This window comes from Molothrus aeneus, chromosome 3 (genome assembly GCF_037042795.1).
Source record: "Molothrus aeneus isolate 106 chromosome 3, BPBGC_Maene_1.0, whole genome shotgun sequence".
NCBI classification, from domain to species: Eukaryota; Metazoa; Chordata; class Aves; order Passeriformes; family Icteridae; genus Molothrus; species Molothrus aeneus.
The window spans coordinates 19,489,635-19,508,864 of NC_089648.1; the positions used below are offsets into that span (position 1 = coordinate 19,489,635).

Below are 19,230 nucleotides of genomic sequence, written 5' to 3' on the forward strand. Positions count from 1 at the left end.
TAAAAAATAGTATATGAAAAAGTGCCATTAGTATGTAAGGATATATAGCTTTGTGTTCTTATTATGGGACAGAGGGACTGCTCTCCAAACCTCCTCAGTACCAGGATGTTGGCTGAATGGAGCTGGAAACGTGCTGTAAATATTCACAGGAAATCATTTTTTCTTTAACTGTGTACAGATGTGCATATCGCATATATATTTTCATGCATAGGACACACAGTAACAGTCCCCGATGCTAAATGTTGAATGCGTTCTGGGTTCATAAGTCTGTGTGCCAAAATGCAATTTCTAATGGATGAACATCACTTAAGACAGAATACTAAATTTTAATAAGAGGGTTTTAGTATTAATCGAAATAGGTGGTTGTTTCTATCAACAGCTTTTCTCCATGTGTGTAATTCTAAGATCCTTGGACCAAAAGTAATACTAGAAGATCTGGAAAAAAAATTGTTGAACTGTCTGGCTTGCTGCTGCAAAGTTATAAGCTGGGCCCCCAAATTATAAGGAACCAAATTTTTCATTTATGTACTTTTTGGAAATTGTTTTTTGAAGCCATAAAGTAACTCCAGTGGTTGAGATTGTAGCACAGTACCTATATAAAGAAACATTTTTCTATCAGTTGTTGCCTGCTGTACAAGACAATTCTCTTTTGTGAATTCAGCAGAATAATGTTGAGTTCCCAGATAGTTTAAGAATGATATAAAGTCCTAAGGCAATCTTATAGGAATTATTAACAAGTTAGATGATTGTTTGGATATAAATATCAAGAAAATTCATTAAATATATTAATTCTATTTTTATTATATGATTATATTAATTTATGTGATATTTTGTTTGGTTCTTTGCATTCTTGAGCTTTAGTTTGGTAACTGCATATATTACACTCCCCTTACTCAGCAATTTAGAAAAGATTTCTCTGCATATGTAATAGATGTCCTTAAATTCACCCCTTCGTGTTGTATTTTTATTTGTTTATTAAAATCAGTAAAAATTCTCCTTAAATCTAAATACATTTTTACAAGCATCCCTTGTACCATAAAAGCAACCTCAATAATTACCTTTTGGGGCTTTTTTTGTTTAGTTTGGTTTGATATTTGGTTGGGGTCTTTTGTTTGAGATTTTGTTTTGAGGGTGTTTTTGCTTTGTTATGTTTTCCTGAATCTCTTGGTATGAGCTTTTACCCCCTAAAATGGATGGTACCTTCTCATCTAGAGATTTCAGTGCTTTTGATACGAGGTTAACATAGAGAGAAAGTGCATCTACTGTGCTACACATGCACCCCTCTTTTGGATCCCTTCATGTGGACAGGTGCTGCAATTAACAATCCTGATATGCAGCTGCTCTCCATGGATGACACATTGAACCATGGCCATCAAACTTCACAGCCACAGCAATCCTTGAAGTAGTTAAATAGAGACATAATTAAAAAAAAAGGCATAAAACATATAAAATCTGAGTGACATGACCCTCAATAATTTGTGCCTCATCCTTGTCTTTATCGGGGGCACTACACAGGATTTTCTGTTTTTAATAGACACTGAACTGGATGCTTGATCCTTTATTTATTATTTGAGAAGGTTAAATTTAGTGTTTAAATTTAGAAGGTTAAATAAGTCCTAAACATCATTCAGCAGTCCAAAGGAAGTTAAACATAGGACTGCTGTCTTTATTTTTAGATGTAATATGCTATAAATTGTCATAAATGAGTAAAATATTATTCTAAATATTGCCTTCAAAATATTCTAAATCAGATTCTTCTGTTATAATAAAAAGGGATCTGCAGTAGCAGTCACTCCAACTAATGATGGTGGAAAAGTGTATAATGATAACAGTTGGCATCAACTAATTGCTACAAGAATTCAAGCTCTGGGAAACATCACAGTGGATGGGCAGTACACAGGTAATCAATTCATTTAAATAACTTTGGTATTACTAAGGATATTGTTCGCTTGCTTTTTCACTACCTATGTTCACTCATACAGAAAAAAAATTCACTCAATTTTCTGACTGTTTTGTCATTACTGGTTTGACTGTTCATCTGAGGGATCTCTCCACTGTGAGTCTTTGATAATTCAGTACTAAGTCTTTTTGTGTTTGTGAATTTATAATTGTGTTGATCTCCTGTTGTTAAATAGAGCTGTAAACATTCCTGGGTATGTATTATGAAACTCTTAGACTATTTTGTCACATTAGCCTCTTTATAAAATACCAATATTTTTTTATTGACTTGAAAATCTGTTGAAAGCACTGAATATGTGAATAATAAATTATTTTGTTCAGGTTCTTCCTTAGCAACTAGTGGCAGTACCATTATTGGAGAGAGCACGGGAGTTTTTGTGGGAGGACTTCCACAGGGGTATACTATTGTAAGAAAGGATGAAGGTAAGTATGATAAATAAGTCTGTACAGTTTCTAAAATTTTATCTTTTGGGATAGACTGAAATCTCTATATAGTTGATTTCATCAGCATTAAAGCACTTTTGGGGGTCTGTGTACATTTTAGTGGATTTTGTACACAGAACTGGTATGAGTGTGAAACTTATGGGTATGTTTTACATACAGTTTCACAAATTCATTCCAAAATACCAATTTGAATTGTTTGTATTAGCTGAAGCACATGGTTGTATATCCCAGTTTGATGCAGGGGTACAACATGCTGGCCTTTTTGGTGTGAGTTTGTATCCTTCAGAAGTTGTTGCATTGATCTCAGAGGTGTATGAATATACCTGTATTTTACAGATATAGAATTTATGAGGAGCTGGGTCATATCTGGCTTCTCAAACAATCAATAAGTTTTCATACATAAATTTAGTATATATGCCAAATGTGTAAACTGCCATCAAATGGCAGAGGTGACTTTCTATGTAAGTATACAAGCAGCTGTTTTCAGTGAATTCATATCCAGAATTCTGTTTTTTTCATATTAATCTGAAAGTCAGATTCTTTATTAAGTTTGTGTTTCCGCCTCTGACGTGAAATCTAGTTGACTTGATGTGGGGTACACTGGAGTTCAACTTCCTCTTTCCTTCTTTATTTCACTGCACTAAAACCAGAAATACATGCATCTGTTCTTCTAAAGCATTGGTTCACAAAGTAATCCAGGATGCTTCTCTCAAAAACCCCAGCTATATATTCAAAATGAGACTGAATATCAATACCATTTAAGAGTAGGGCACCTATAAAAACAGATGTGAATTTTTGCCCCCAGTAATAAAGAAGAGATAGCAGCTATGTGTAGTTGATTTTGGGTTTTTGTTTTAGACAAGAAAGGAAGGAAAAACTTCCCGATTAAGCCTCTAAACCTGTATTTCTCTGCCTCACCTATTGCTTCCTACTCAGCACATGCGTGCCTTTCTTCAGAATTCTTGTTTTGTTTAAAGAAAGCTTTTTTGGATTTTCATAGAGTAGATTTATGTTGTTGATTTGAAAGTAGCTGTACGCAAAAATCTCAAGAAGTTTGGTATTTTTCAGCTACGCAGCAATAGGTGCTGTCTTTAGTGATTAGACCCATTCAGAAATCTGGATTTAGCTTGGAGGCCAGCTTTATGATCTGATTGATGGCTGGTTTTCTATGCACACATGGACTTATATGATAGGGACAGCATGTAGAAAACATATAAATTAATTCCTATGTTTAGTTGCAGGTGTTTGACTTAAAAAAATAATTTCCTTTTTGCAGGGATGAAGAGAATAGTCCAAAAAGGATTTGTGGGCTGTCTCAGTGACATATTTTTGAAAAAAGTGCATACTCCCTATGAGAACTGGGAATCTTTGAACTGGCAGGACGCTGAAGAACAAAACAATGTCTACCATGTTTGGGAAGGATGCCCCATTGGACTCTCAAAAGGAGCACATTTTCTTGGCAGAGGTAGTTTGCTGTGCTATTGCTCTATCCAAATTTGTTATTGAGGTAATTGAGAAGGTGGTTGTGTCAAAAGTGTTGCAGTGATCTTCTTTTCAAGGCAGCTTTAGCTATATAGCATTATTTCTGTTGGTTTAAAATTGTGTCTCTTGGCTGACAGAAGGTTGCTGAATGTAAGAGGAATTGCAGATAGTGCTGCTGTAACTATATGCAGATTGGATGTGTGTCTGAAAGGTGGATTTTAACTTTTGTAGGGACATAAAGATGCCTATAAACAAAAAAAAAAAAAAGCAGAAAAAAGCCAGGTAAAAAAAATTTAGGATACTTTACTGGTTTGGTTTCTTGCAGTACATTATTGATAACTGTCCTCAAAGCTAAATGATAAAGTTGTGAACTGTAATTTTGAAGCCTGAGTTCTTCCTGTCAGAGTATAAAGTAGCACCTAGATTTTTACTTTTGATTTCTTGAACCAATTTACTTATTTGATAAACTTATTTATGCATTCATCTTCTTTCAAGGGTTCCTGGAGCTGCATTCGGGTGTTTTCAGTGGTGGACTGGAATTTGAGATCTCATTCAAATTCAGAACAGATCAACTGAATGGGTTGCTTTTGTTTGTTTACAATAAAGATGGCCCAGATTATCTTGCAGTAAGTTCAAAAATATGATTAACTCTATTCAAACATGACCTGTAAGTTTTCTCCACAAAAGCAAAACTAGCACTGAAAGAAATTTCAAACCATAAGTTATTTTCATGTCTTACTAGTTTTGAAATGCTTTGCACAGCACACTATAATGGAGCCAAAATTCTTTAAGAGATGCTTAGTGTTAAGTTACTGTTGTAAGTTATGTCATAAATAAGAAAGCTATCAATGTATGAAAAGCAGAGTTATTGTCTTAACTGGATTAGAAGTGATCAGAAAAGAGAATAAAATACATGTATTAAAAGCTTTCACTTAATTTCTTGGAAAGCATAAAGTTTACCTATTTTCCTAGTGCTCATACTAAAACAAAATGAATTAAATTATAAATCAAAATGGCCGTGATAGAAATTGTCTGGTCTCCTCATAAAACTTTCTCTTTAAGATATATGTTTATTTTTATAATCCATATTTTTTTGTTCCTTTAGACTTGAAACAGGCAGAAATTAGTTAGTTCTAGCTTAATTCCATCTCATCTTTGTCACCATTTTCCCACACTGTAGAGGAAGTTTCACAAATCCTGTATCAGGCAAATTTGTGAGGTAGTGCCTATGAACCTTCTTTTTGGTGTCTGTGAAATAAAACTGTTTATGCTCAGAATTATTTGTGCTTCTATCATTTCCAATATGTTGTTTAAGTTTTAATATGTTTGGTTTAATTTTTCAAATTCTTTTATTAGCTGTGTGACTCTGGATTTTCATACTTTTCTTTCCCAAGGATTTCGAGTATAATTAGACTGTGGTTACCACTGCTTAGTGGGTCAAATATACTTGCACCAACTAGTAGGTATTACAGAGGATGACATGGAAAAAAAATACATTTTTTCAGTTGTTCCAAGAAGCAGTAATTTATTTTTAGAAATTTTTGAGAGCATTGTTATTCTTTATGACCCAATCTGCTCTTTCTGCACTTTTATTGAATTTAATTTATTTATTTATTTCTTATTATGCAGCTGTTTTGCTAATGGCTGTCATGTCACAACCTGTTTTATTGTGTGGCATTATGTCTAATGGGCCTTCTCTTTTAAACTTCTGACCTAAACCATATAAATATATTTTCCTCCTTTTCAGGTCAATTATAACTTACTCCATATTTACTTTTTATACTACTGACTTTTCCAGCAGATAATTTTTTCCTGGGTTTTGAATTCTGCTAGAACCTATTGCTTCTTCTTTTTAAAGCAGCCTTAGTTAAAAAATTATCATGACTACCTATAGCAAGTCTTGCTAATTACAGTTATTACTTTAATTTTGCCTTGAAGTAATGGCCAGGATCATGTGCCAATAGCATAAGATGTTACATGTATGCTACTGTCCCACCCTAAAAAAGGGTTGTATGTGTGTAATTCACAGCACAGGGGCACTATTTATGTGAAGAGTATTCACAGGGTTCTTCTGAAGGTTCTGGTAGTAGGTGAGTCTTGTTCCCTCTCGCTTGCTCTGTGAAATATGAGAAAATAGACTCTGACTACAAAGGAAACAGGGGACTTAATAAATTAAAAGTGGAATCAAAAGCACAAAATAGTTAGTCAAAACAATTTCCTTTTCTTTTCAAACTTCCAGATTTTTGGCAGTTTTATATTTACAGTATTTTTAACTCTGAAAATTGGATCATTTTCTTAGCATTTGTCCTAAGTCAAGTAAATTTCTTTTATCTAAATTTAATCGTGACCTCAACATCTCCATAGCCTTAAGATGAGGAATTTTAGAGAGGATGAGTATATGCATGCTTTTCCAAGTCTCTCAGCTTTGTGTTTTGCTCATAGATAATGATGACAGAAGGCTTCTCTGTACACTTGATCTCACAAGAGGAGGTTAATAGAAAGTGAAAATGAGGGGTGTAGCTTGTTGCGCATGAACTACGATGTCTTTGTTAGGAGCTTTGGTCAGGAGACACTTGCACAGCAAAACAGATTATGAGCTATACCACTTAGCCTGAGTGCCAGGTATTCCCTGACCCTTCCCTTTGCATAGGTCACAGCTCTCTTATTAGCTTTATAGTTTGGGAATGACTACAGCTACACACACAGCTGGACTGCTACCAAACAGCCAAAGACTCTTTCTCCTCTTCTGCCCAAGAACAAAATGATGTCTTGGAAAGGTGCTGTGCATAAAGGTCACTTCTTCCATGACTTCCATGCCCTGAGAATTAACTCAAGCCAGCGAGGTCAATCTGATTATCTTTGGATCCAGGCATAATAATTACAAGCTAACTGTGACCAGCTATACTAGTATGAATCACTAGCTCTTACTCTGGCATATGATTCCTCATGAGTTTATTTGACAAAAAGATTTTGCAACTGCTGATAAAGTTTGCATGACTGATTTTTGATGCTGACCACTTCACCGGCAACAAAAGCACTGTCAGATTTCTATGTAATACCAGTAACTGGCTCCTGAGACATTGTCACTGATGATTTGGTTCTGCAAAGCTTCAACTAAGAAAAAAGTCTTGCAAGAACTTTTTCCAAAGAGTTGCACTTTTCAATAGCTGCATGAAGTAAAATAACAAGTGTGCAAGATGAAAGTGTTACCTGTGATGGAGCTAAGGAGGAACGTGAAATTTTGAGAACTCAAATTGGAAAATCTAGCAAAGAAGTGACTGATACTCACATGAGAGTGAGGGTGATATTCCTGTTGGTTAGCAGTAATTTCTCTCTGTTAGGTGTCAGGAAAACATTCTCGTTTCCTTTCCATTAGAGTGACTGACTGAGAAGGCTATTGAGGGGTCTGTGTTTGGGCCTCTGCTCTCTGGCTGGCAGGTCTGAACTGAGCTAGATTTTGAACTGGAGTGATTGGCTGCATATCAGCAGAAGTGCCATGTACTTTTTCTTTCAAAGGACTCAAAGACTGCCTGTCCTTGATAGGTTTTTTGAAGTCCATTGCTTGTCTCTGCTGATATTTCTGAATCTCAGGAAGACTTTGCAATTCAAAGGAGCAAAAGCCATGACCACTCTTCTAGTTCTACATTGGTTGAGACTGTTCTGTATCGCAGGTTTAGCAAAGTGTCATTCAGCCTCTAATGCAGCCCCTATTGTACCTGTTTTGTTTCTCAGAGCTATGTCTGGATATTCCTTTCATCTTCAAAATCATGTTTATAAGCAGATTGAGTAAGGCAGGGACTGGCTCCTGCAGAGAAGTGCAATACAGAACCACAGTTGAAAGGACCTTTTGGAGTAATTTATTCCAAATGTCTGCTAAAAGCAGGACCAACTTATGTTTGATAAGGTTCCTCCAGGCATTTTCTGTTTGAGTAGTGTACATCTCTCTACAGGTGGACAGTCCACAGCTTTCCAAATTCTACAATCTTTGACCATCCTCATTATAGGAAAAAAAGTAAAAACACCCGAAGAAGCCTGCCCTGATCTCTTATTGTTTCTTGTTAAAACTTGTCTTTTGCCTCTCATCCTTTCACAATGAGCCTCTGAGAAAAGTCTTGGGCCTGTCTTCTCTGTATCCTTTCATAAGGCAGAGGAACAGTTAAGTTCTCTTCCCACTCACTCTTAGACTGGATAAACCTTGTCCTTTCAGCTTCAGCTCATGTGCAAGGTACTCCAACCACTGACCAGCTTGGTGTTCCTCCACTGGATTCACTCTCGCGTGCTGCGGTATCTTTCATTTACCAAAGTGTCCACAACTGGATACAGTGGTCCAGATGTGTTCTTACACATGGTTACTGGAGGGGAAGAATCATCTCCTTGGAACCCCTGCCCACCTTTTTTCTAACCTAGCCCAATGCTAGTTTGTCCTTATTATTTTGAGGGTGCATTGGTGGCCAGTGTTCAGTTTGTGATCCACCTCACTCAGTACTGTTCTTCAAAGCTGATTTATATGTCTAGGATACCGATGGCAGCTCTCTTTGCTACCAGCTGCAGACTTGCTGGGATTATACCCCATCCTACTCCCCAGGTCATTAATAACATTATTAATCAGAGTTGGTCCCTGTATCAGTCTCAGAGATATACCACAATGTGCTAGTGGGACTGTGGAATAATCTTTCTTGCTGTTCTTATCTTCCAGATTCAGGCTAAGCTTTGGCTTTCCTAGTTCCAACCTTACATGCTTAGGTAGATGAAAATGAGAATTGTGTGCATAGGGAAGAGCACTAATGAAATTCTGTAACCCAATTTCTGAAAAGCAAGCATGCTTTTAACAAGTAAAGTGAAACTTGCTTAGGTTTAGAGCTGTGATAAAAGATCTGGTTCTGTTGAGAGGTGGCTGCTGAGGTACCTGGCAGAATAATATGATCTTGATGCATTTTTGGTTTAGGTTATAATATATTTTCCAAGGACAGATTAAAAATCATAATGATTAAAAATAACTTTTTGAAAGTGGTCCCAGAATTCTGTGTAAAGCAAACTATTTATCTGTTGCTTTTATAAACCTGTACTCAGTACCTGTGCTCAGATCTATGCAGGACTTAGGGTTTTTTTCTATTTCCACCATGCAGAAGAGTTAAAACTGAGCAGTGGTCCCCTATCTTTAGCTGCACTCGGGCATTTAAAATGTCAGTGCAGGTCAACACAAAAAACACAAGCATCATTCACTGCCTGCTTTAAAACTATGCCAAGATGAGTAAATTGGAGGAGGGTTGTGCTGAGTAGTGACCCTGGGTCAAGGACCATGCCCTCTCTCTGGCTCCCAGGTCTGGCAGGTTTGCTGCTGTGCTAATGCCTCTGGAATGCTTTCTTCACACCAGCACAGTGTGCTCCATATTAATTCTCACCAGTGAAGAAAAGCAGAGACTTGTCCAATGGGCTGCCTTTTCCAGCTGTTCTCATCAGCATTGGTGCCATTATCAGTCCTTCACCTGTATTGTGGTGTCCTTAGCTGTAAATGTGTCTGAACTTACGGAAATAGGAAAAGTTGTGGTCCCAAAGAAACAAATAAAGGAAATCCCTCTGTTTCAGGGGCAAGAAGTCAGTGTGCAATGGGAAGTAGGACCCACATTCCCCATAGTGTTCAAGCACAGTTCTTTGATCAGTTGGGGTGTTTGCTGTACTTCCTGTTGAGGAAATATGATCCAATTGCAAACACTGTAATATTAATATTATCAGTAAAGTAAATATGTTAGTTTGTCAATAATAGAGATAAGGATTTATATTAAATCTGCATTTTTTCTTTCACTTAATAAGGTTTCTGCATAGAAGCAGAAATGTCTTTTTGTGAAATATTCATATTTTTCAACCTCCAATTCATCCCCAAAGTGTTTAGTGTTCTGTATGTGCCAATTTACAATCTCAGCCTACTTGTGTTTGAGTCAGTTAGGATAAAGAGTCTTGCAGAAAAGCGTTTGGAAACTTCTGCAGTGAAAAATTTAAGTAAAATGTATTTCTATTAGAGAATTGGCACATTAATCTCAAAGAGCACATACAAAACCAATTATTTTCTTACAAGATTTAGAAGAATAAGGATGAAATGTATGAATGTAAGAATCAATGTCTGCTGGAAAAATTTGAAATTGAGTTCACCAGCCAATTAAAAAGACCTTAATCAGGTCTGACATTTCATTTCCTTATTATCTTGTTACATTCCTCTGAAAATGAATCGATAGATAAAGTACTGTTTTCTTATTCTCAAAAAAAGCTAAACAGTCTTGTTCATTGTCTTTTCTTTTTAGATACATTACTGCCAAAGTCAGTTGTCAAAAAAATCAAAATCTATTTTCCTACGTTCTGAATTAACTGATGCACTGTATTTAGCATGTTGTATGTAAACAGTATTAACCTGAAGGTAAAAAATTCCTTTTTTGCATCTTATTCAGAACTCCCTTAATGTTTTTTAAAATAGCTTTCTTTCATTGTTGTGTATTTGATGTCTCCTTCAAAATGTTCTTTTTCTGTTTTAAAATGTATAGATTGAGCTGAAAAGTGGAATATTAAACATATTCTTAAGAACTGGCATTGTCTTTACCCAAGTGGATCTCTGGCTGGGACTGTCTTACTGTGATGGAAAGTGGAATGAAGTCACCGTGAGCAAGGAGGGCTCTGTGATTTCTGCCACTATGAATGAGCTGAGAGAGCAGGCACTTGAACCCCGTGTTCAGCAGCTGAAAGTAAACTCACCTGTCTACGTAGGAGGAATCCCACCTGAGATTCAGAGTTTTTATAGAGAACTGGGGTTAGAACAAGGTAAGATGACACCAAGAAGAACATGCGTTTTCAAAAACTGGTGTCATGCACCAGGTGGACATTCTGCTGCTGATAGTCTAAATTCATGGATGTGTAACATGAATTTTTCCTCCCACCCCTTTTGACTCTACTAGTTATCCCTACCCATCTAGCTTTACTTAGACCTGATCCTTTTGTGAGGCTATAAAAATTCTTCCAGTGATACCTGAAGCAATCTGACTGATGAGAGAGGACCTTGGAGTGTAGGAAATGGTGAAGTGAGAGGCCCAACCAGATGATCTCAGATCTTCATCTGAGAATGCCAGTTCACAGAAATCTGTTTTACTTGATCAATTTGTGTCACTTGCAGATCTGGAATACAAAACCAGTGGGAGACAGTAAACATAGCTTAAATCACTGTAATGAATCTGGATGCAGTCCCATGGAAAAGCAGCTCAGAGTTTCTTAGTCGTTTTTGGGCAATACTAATTATTATCCAAAAAATAAAGCAAGTATTAACACCTGAACAAAACTGCATTTTGGCTACAATTGCCATGATGTTTTCCTCATTATCAGAAGGAAGGAAGATGATCATATATTTAGCCATCACTGTGACTCTTCTATACTGGAACAGGTCAAATTTGTAGGGAAAAGAGGGAAGCATTAATTGCATTCTGATACTAATGGCCTCCACAAAAGGATCTACTGTAGGAAGCCTAGGCAAAAAGTGTCTACTAAACTGGCTCTGTTTGGGTGTCTTTTTTCATTACTTGTGAAACTGTTCATCAGTCATGGGGTATTTTTCAGCTACTGTGGACAAATGTGTATCAGTCAGTAAGTGATTAGTGGGGAATCCACTAAGTGTCTTCGAACGCATGAGCTCACACTGAATGTGCACATTCAAGTGAGCTGTATTGGAGCCTTTTAATTTCATGGCTACAGAATAGTCCAGGAATATATTTTTAGGTGCTCTTCCAACTCTAGGTATCACATATAATATAATCTTCTTTCAGGTTCTTTGTGCATAATATTTATGGCCCAAAAGAGCTGGCCAGTCATACCCTGTCAGTGTTGCCATGTAGCAGATGGTGTAGCCTCGTGAGTGGATGCATTCACAGCTCCTACAGCAAAGAGATATGTGAACAAAGAATCTAGGGAAATTACATATAAAGTGAATGTCTGAAGTGCATATCAAGGCACATCAATAAATATTTCTTTCCCACCAAACCTCCTCAGCATGCCATAAAATAAGATGGTAGCCGTGAATTTATATTTAGAGTGTCTGAAGATGGTTATTATCTTATGTGCTCCTAAATGTAGGTTCAGGTGAGCATGATTAGATATTATAGCTTAAAACATACTTTTGTTTAGGACTACAGTGATGTAGTGGTAAGATGATAGAATATAGAGACTTTTCCATTTAATAAATATTTAGAAAAGGTTTTCTCCATCTATGGCTGCTTGATAGTTAATTTTTCAATAAAGGAATGTTGTTTTGCCCACATCAAATAAGTGATAAATATTATTCTCCTCCTGCCTCATCTCTATGCGAGTTACAACTTTAAGGAATTTTAGCTGGATCTGTGAGCCTTTGCATGACCCATCACATGCCATCCTGGGAGGTTCAAAAGGAAGCTACCTGGCAGGAATGTTTGTGAAAATTTGTACTATCTTTACTTATTCTACAGCTACTTGAGAATAGACAGTATTGCTTTGCTGATGTCAGTGAGGAGTCTTTAAATAGTGATAAATGTAGCTAAATGATGCTAAAAATGATGTATTAAATAGATTGTAGAGAATGCATCTCACTGCAAATCAAACAACTTCGTTTTATCTTATGATTAGGATGCCTGGGTGGTCTGGGACTAATTCTTTCTTCTGTGACAGACTAAGAAACTGAGCCAGTCACTGTGGACTAGGAGTTGAAATTAAATTAGGATATATTCATTTTAAGGAGCAGTTAGGCCAAATTCTCTGTATTGTGGAGAGAGAAGGTGTTTTAGAGGATGATTCAAAATGGATGTCCACCTTCATTACCCCTTTTTGCATAAACTGTGTATAGACATTAGATTCTCAGTTCAGGTGGCTAAGGATAAATACTACTCTGAACTGTCATCTTTCAGTGATAAAGACAATAAAAGCACATAAGATATAAATAAAATATAAATACTTTAGCTTTTACAGAGCTAAGGAAAAGCCCTGATCTGTGAGCGGGGGATTTTTAATTCACAGAGTTAATTCTTAAATGAATTGACGTCTTCAGTTTGGTTACTGTTCACTCAGGTTTTGTGTTAAGAACCAACCACAACTCAGATTTGAGACCCATTTTATATATAAATTTATTATTTTTTAGTAAATATAAAAGTTTTAACAACTGCATCCTGAATTTTTAGTTGTGTTGTAAGTGCAAGTAACTGATTTAACATATTTGAAAATTTGATCGAAATGTCACACATGCAGAGAAATATATGGCTATATAGAAATAAATATATAATTAAGCTTCTTAATTTTTTTATCATAAACAAATAGTTTGGGGTTATGTTTCTGGAGTATGTTTATAAACAGCATATGCGTTATGTCCCTGTTAGACAAAACTGATATCCCTCCATCTGATCTCCTGAAGTTAATTGTAATTTTAATCTAGATATTCTTTTCATTTGAGAGAGTATGTATATTTAACAAAGTAGTAGCAAGCAGCAGAAAGCTGATTTTAAAAGTCAGAGAATCACTTTTATAGTAATAATTTCGAAGTGACAAGTGGTGAAAGAGAAAATGGAAAGGTATATCCTTGTGGGATGGAATTGCTAACAGTGAAAGTGTTGATCAGTAAGGCAGGAATTTACCAGCTTAGTGTCTTGAAAGTGGAGATAGAATGTCATGTTGGAAGTCAACATATTCACATTACAGTCTTTAATGTTGAAAATATAGAATTGAAAGGAACAGAAGTGTTTCTTAATGACTGAAGCTCTTTTTGTGGTACTAATCCCTTACTGTTTGCTAGGTTTCGGTGGTTGCATGAAGGATGTTAAATTTACACGAGGTGCTGTCGTTAACTTGGCATCTGTGTCCAGCAGTGCTGTCAGAGTCAATCTGGACGGATGCCTATCAACTGACAGTGCTGTTAACTGCAGGGGAAATGACTCCATCCTTGTGTACCGAGGAAAAGAGAAGAGTGTTTATGAGAGTGCTCTACAACCATTTACAGGTAGTGCATTGGTTCCTTACATAAAATGCATAATTTTCATTCCCTTCTTTACTAATGTATTATTGTGTTCAGTATTTTTTTTTTAATCTTTTACCTCCTCTGTCCTTCTTTATGTCCTGTGAAGAATACCTCTATAGGGTGGTTGCCTTAAATGAAGGAGGATCAGTATCTAGTGCATGGACCCATGCTCGAACAAGAGAATCAGGTAAATAAAATTTCAAGGTTTACTCATTCTTATTTTTCATAAGATATTTAATGTCAGGTTGAAGGTGTTCAAGAGCTGCCTGGACACAATCCCGTGCCCTGTGCTCTAGGATGAGCCTGCTTGAGTGAGGAGGTTGGACCAGATGACCCACTGTGGTCCCTTCCAATCTGACTCGTTCTGTGATTCTGTGGAGATAATCCAACCAAAACAATTTTGATTAGTGAACCTTAATAGTGTTTCTGAGAGGGTGAAACTGCTTAATTCTTTGAACAGGTACCAGATTACAGTCATCAGCTGTAAAGTGTTCAGGCAAATATTTTTTTCTCATAACTCAAGGTATTTTCCAAATATTTATTAGATTATTTAATTAAGCACACTAAAGGATTGAGCTGCATTAACTGAGTAAGAGCAACAATTTGTTTGTGTTCATACATGCACATCTAATGTCACATTACATGAGTGGGCTGGAGTAAATAAATTTATATTTTCCTACATATAATTTAATGCTACAAAATCAGTTGTAGAGGAGGGTGATACTGGGAGAGCAGGCACAAGGTGTGCCTTGGAGACCTGCTCATGGGTGTGCTACTCAATGCTGCTGAATGAGGATTCTTTTAATGAGTAGTCCATAGATTGTGTGTGAAAATGTGGCAATATTTACTGGAACAGAAGCACATGGCTTGTGGAGGGTAGGAAGATGATGCATTAAAGATCAAATTTTTCATATATCTTATGAAGAAAATTTTAAAAACTTTTCTGGTCAGTGCTTTTGCAGACTTTTATCAAGCCAGTAAGATTTTGAAGATTTGCAGTTCTGTGTATTTTACTTAGCTAACTTTCCCTTTTCTTGAAATTGAAGCCCAGTTGCATTCCATCTGTGCAGAGCATTCTTTTCATATGCCATCCAATGTATCACCTTAAAAATATATGTGATACATGCATAAATATTTGACTTGCAGATGCATTCTAATGCAACCTATACTTTGTGTGCCACCCAGAAGGGACAAAATAGGTGCATATTTTCATGTCAACCATCTGACAACTGTAAGGTTTGCCACAAATTTATGTTTGCAAGCTGACCACAGCACTGAGCAGTCCATGTTCCCTGGGGTTGGACAATAATTGCGGTATTTAATTATTTTTGAGTTGGTTTTGTTATATCCCTTATGAGAAGACCATCTGCTGTACAGTACCTTACCTCACCCTGTGATACACTTCATAACTAATGAAATCAATATATTGCTGTAGTAATAGGCACTTTCTCAGAGTATCACATTCTTTACAGAAGAATCAAAACTTCCAGGTATTTTTGTGCTTTCGTTGCTGGTAGTCTTCTTATAAAAAAAAGGCTGCATTCATATTTAGTGAAATTAAACAGGAAAATTACCAAAAAATAGACCATTTGATGGTAAGAAAAGCGAGTGATCATCAGCAGGGCGAGGGAGTCCACATGCATCTACAGCAAACTCATCATCCATCATCCTGCCATAGGGTTCCTTGGATCTTTCCTCTGTATCCCTTGTGCAGTCATCTGTGATGAAGCTGTTACTGACCAGACCTTTACTTGGCATAGTAATATCCAAGAAATAGTTAATGGTTATAGGAAATGGAATGATTTCTTTTTATTAGGAACTCTATGCATATATGATCTTGGTTTTCCAGTTCTTTAAAACATTTAAATTTTCCTTTTTTTTTTTTTGTTGTTGTTTTTTCTTTTGTAATATGGAATGATCAGAAGCAAAGGATTTTTCAAAAAGGCCTTAAAAATCTCTATTTTGCCCCAAGAAAGGTGCATGATATTGTGGAAATAAAATATGCATGTGGAAAATAAATGAAAGCGCTTTAATTTTTTGAAGGGCTTCTCTAAAATAGATTGGAAATTTTTAGAAACATTTCGTTGTGGCATTCTGTGGCTTAGATACCCAACTGATAATATCAAACTCCTCTCTGTTGCAGAACTGCCTTGTTTCATTCAGTTGTATTATTATAATGCCTGTGCTTGTTAGCTACATACAATCCACCTCCTCTCTTTGTAAGTGATGCTTAAATATGTTTGATACATGAAATGTTTTTGGAAAATTGCAACTAGACAAGAAGGAATGTTATGTAGATGGAGTTCTGATGGTTTTGAAATATAGCTTAAACTGAATAGCTCAAGATGTGCAGTCATATTAAATCAATGTTGAAAAGTTACAACTCTAATAAATTGTATTTATGCTAATGGTTGAGTCTGATTTACTGCGGCCATTAAAAGTGAAGAATAGGGGCAATAGTCTCCTTAGAACTGCCATTTTCTCTATTTTCTATTTTATCCTTCTACAGTTCCACAAAATGTGCCAACTCCCTCAAGAGCTCACAGTATAAATGGTTACAGCATTGAGGTCACCTGGGACAAACCAGCTGGGGTCATAGGTGTAATTGAGAAGTACATTTTGAAAGCATATGAAGCGGATGGTCCCACTGTACCCATCACCAGCACTGAGCTTGCTGACGCTGGTATGCTCACAGGTAAATGTTGTTAAGTACCATTTTTTAGGCATATCTAATAACACAGGATGCTTATCCCTCCTTTTGTTGATCTATAAAATACTACTTGTCTGTTTTTGTGTATACACAGCATAGATAACATTTGGAAAGGTAATTATTTGTGTCAGCATCCCTGTGGCGATTTACTGATTTCAAAGAACAATAGAAATTAAGATACAGCACAAATATTAAAAAGCTATTTGCAAACTATTTATGATCTGGGGGAAAAATGCTTTTTTTGTTTGCTTATATTTGCTTACTATATGTGACTTTTTAAACCCCTTTCCTATTGTTCCATCCAGTTCACCTAAATTATTCTGTGGGTCCCATATGGTACTGTTTGACCTGATGTATGAAAACACTTGATATAGCTGTCTAAATCTGATAATATAAACCTAACTGATTTCAGTAGGAACTAGCATACATTTGTGTTAATCAGATGCTGTGGTTGATGCCACTGGGATGTGAAGGTAGGTTATTATGGAATTAAGAAATTCATGGCTTTGTGTTTATGGGGTGAGAATGTTGTTGAGAAAATTTTGGGGCATTTCGTCCTGCCAGGATAGCATGGATCTGGCTTTCCGTTCTCTGTGAACAAACTGCCTTTTTCTGGCTGCTACAATGTTCCCTGGGAAGGAAGCACGTTACAGACAAGAATCTGGATTATGTTATGTGATGACTCAATGGGGCAATAGTACAGACCAATAGATTCATTTTTATGATCTCTAACATCAATTCTGTAATTTATTACAATTCAAAAAGCGGTAATGACGCAATGCTCTGAGTTAGCGCTTTGGTTTGGCTCAGGACAACAGTCTTGGAAAGTGTTTTAACCCTCAGGCAGTGTGTTATTTCCTGAAATCCAGGTAATAGTTTTTACATAAGTGTATATGGTTTGTCTTGTTTCTCTGCCATAACCTATGGATACATTTTCAAGGGATAATTTGCACATATTTTATTTTCTTTGGTTTGAAATATCTTAATTATTTCTGAGTAGTGACCTTACCAGAACTGCATGGGCTTTCTATCCTTACTGTGATTTCTTTAATGACCTTGTTGATTTCGACATTCTTTATCTATGCTACAAGACAGTATAGATTATACTGGTAGAAATTAAAGACTGAGACATATGGATTAGGTAACTTGCTAATAGCTGATGGCCAGAATCAAAATGTTGTTTAATTATTTTGGCATTGTGCCATCATTATCTGTCAGGGTTATGAAAATGTCTGCACCAGGCTGGATAGGTAAGAGGTTATCTGCCTGCAGCTTACAGGAGATAGTAGAAGCAACTTACCTTCACATTAAATGAAGACAGTAAATGGATCCTGGTTCTTTAGCCTATTACAGCAGGTATCATCAAGGTTGAAAGAGACCTGTAATATCATCAAGGCCCATCATGAACCCAACACCACCACAGTAACCACTAAACCACATCACCTATCACCAGATCCAGACATCTCTTAAACATCTCCAGTGATAGTGATTCCACTACCTCCCTGGGCAGCCCATTTCAATGCCTGTCCACCCAAACAATGAAACTTGTTTCTAATATCTAATCTGAATCTCCCTTTTCTCAGTTTGAGGCCATTTCCTCTTGTCCTCTCACTGTAGGCACAGAAGAAGAGACCATTCCCCCACCTCACTACAACCTCCTGTCAGGGAGTTGTACAGAGCTGTCAAATAATGCAAAATAAAATTATGGAATTGTCGAATACCATGTTGAAAGGGAGCTCAAGGATCATCTGATCCAATCTTTCTTGGCAAAAGCACAGTCTAGACAAGATGGTCCAGAAGTCTTTCCAGCTGAATCTTAAAGTGTCCGGAGCTGGGGAATCCACCACTTCCTGGGAATGTTATTCCAGTGGCTGATTGTGCTCATTGTGAATTTTTTTGTCTTGTGTCCAGTTGGATTCTCCCCAGGAGTAACTTGTGCCCATTACCCCATGTCTTTTCCATATGACTCCTTGTAAAAAGGGAGACTCCATCTTCCTTGTAGCCACCCTTTTAATACTGGAACATGGTGATAAGATCTCTACTGATCTTTCTTTTCTCAAGGCTGAACAAACCCAGTTTTCTCAGTCTTTCCTTCTTTGACAGGCTACCTAACCCTTTGATCTTCTTTGTCTCCCTTCTCTGGACTCTCTCCAGCCTGTTCACATCTTTTTCACACAGTAGGGATCAAAACTGAACACAGTGTTCTGGGTGTGGCCTGACAAGAACTAAGTAGAGGGGAATAATGACTTCTTTATCTCTGCTGGAGATGTCCTTGTGGATGCAATCCAGCATCCTGTTGGCTTTGTTTGCCACAGCAGCACACTGACTGCTCATATGACCCAAAGAAGGTAAGAATGTCTGTATTCAAATACTGATCTATGTGTCAGAATATGACCCTTAGATGAGCTCAGTTGGTTGGAGCACGGTGCTAATAACACCAGTGCTGTGGGATCAATCTCTGTTCAGGCCGTTCACCTAAGAGCTGGACTCCATGAGTCTTGTGGGTCTCCTCCAAATCAGAATATTCTGTGATTCTCTAGATGCTCAGGAAGAAAGTGTAAGAAATGTGCTAAGCATAGAATGAGTCTTCCTGTAAGTACAAATTCAGCTGATTGGTCGTGGAGTT

At 36.8% G+C, this 19,230-nt stretch overlaps 1 protein-coding gene across 1 annotated transcript in view; it reads left to right on the forward strand.

Moving 5' to 3' along the window:
• The window catches only part of USH2A (usherin), a 375,341-nt gene that overhangs the window by 132,928 nt on the left and 223,183 nt on the right, over positions 1–19,230 (forward strand). The window contains exons 23-30 of the mRNA XM_066546427.1: positions 1,774–1,900; positions 2,281–2,382; positions 3,680–3,868; positions 4,381–4,511; positions 10,419–10,692; positions 13,673–13,876; positions 14,001–14,081; positions 16,404–16,589. Coding sequence (XP_066402524.1) covers positions 1,774–1,900; positions 2,281–2,382; positions 3,680–3,868; positions 4,381–4,511; positions 10,419–10,692; positions 13,673–13,876; positions 14,001–14,081; positions 16,404–16,589 — 1,294 coding nt within the window. The remainder of the gene's footprint in view (positions 1–1,773; positions 1,901–2,280; positions 2,383–3,679; positions 3,869–4,380; positions 4,512–10,418; positions 10,693–13,672; positions 13,877–14,000; positions 14,082–16,403; positions 16,590–19,230) is intronic.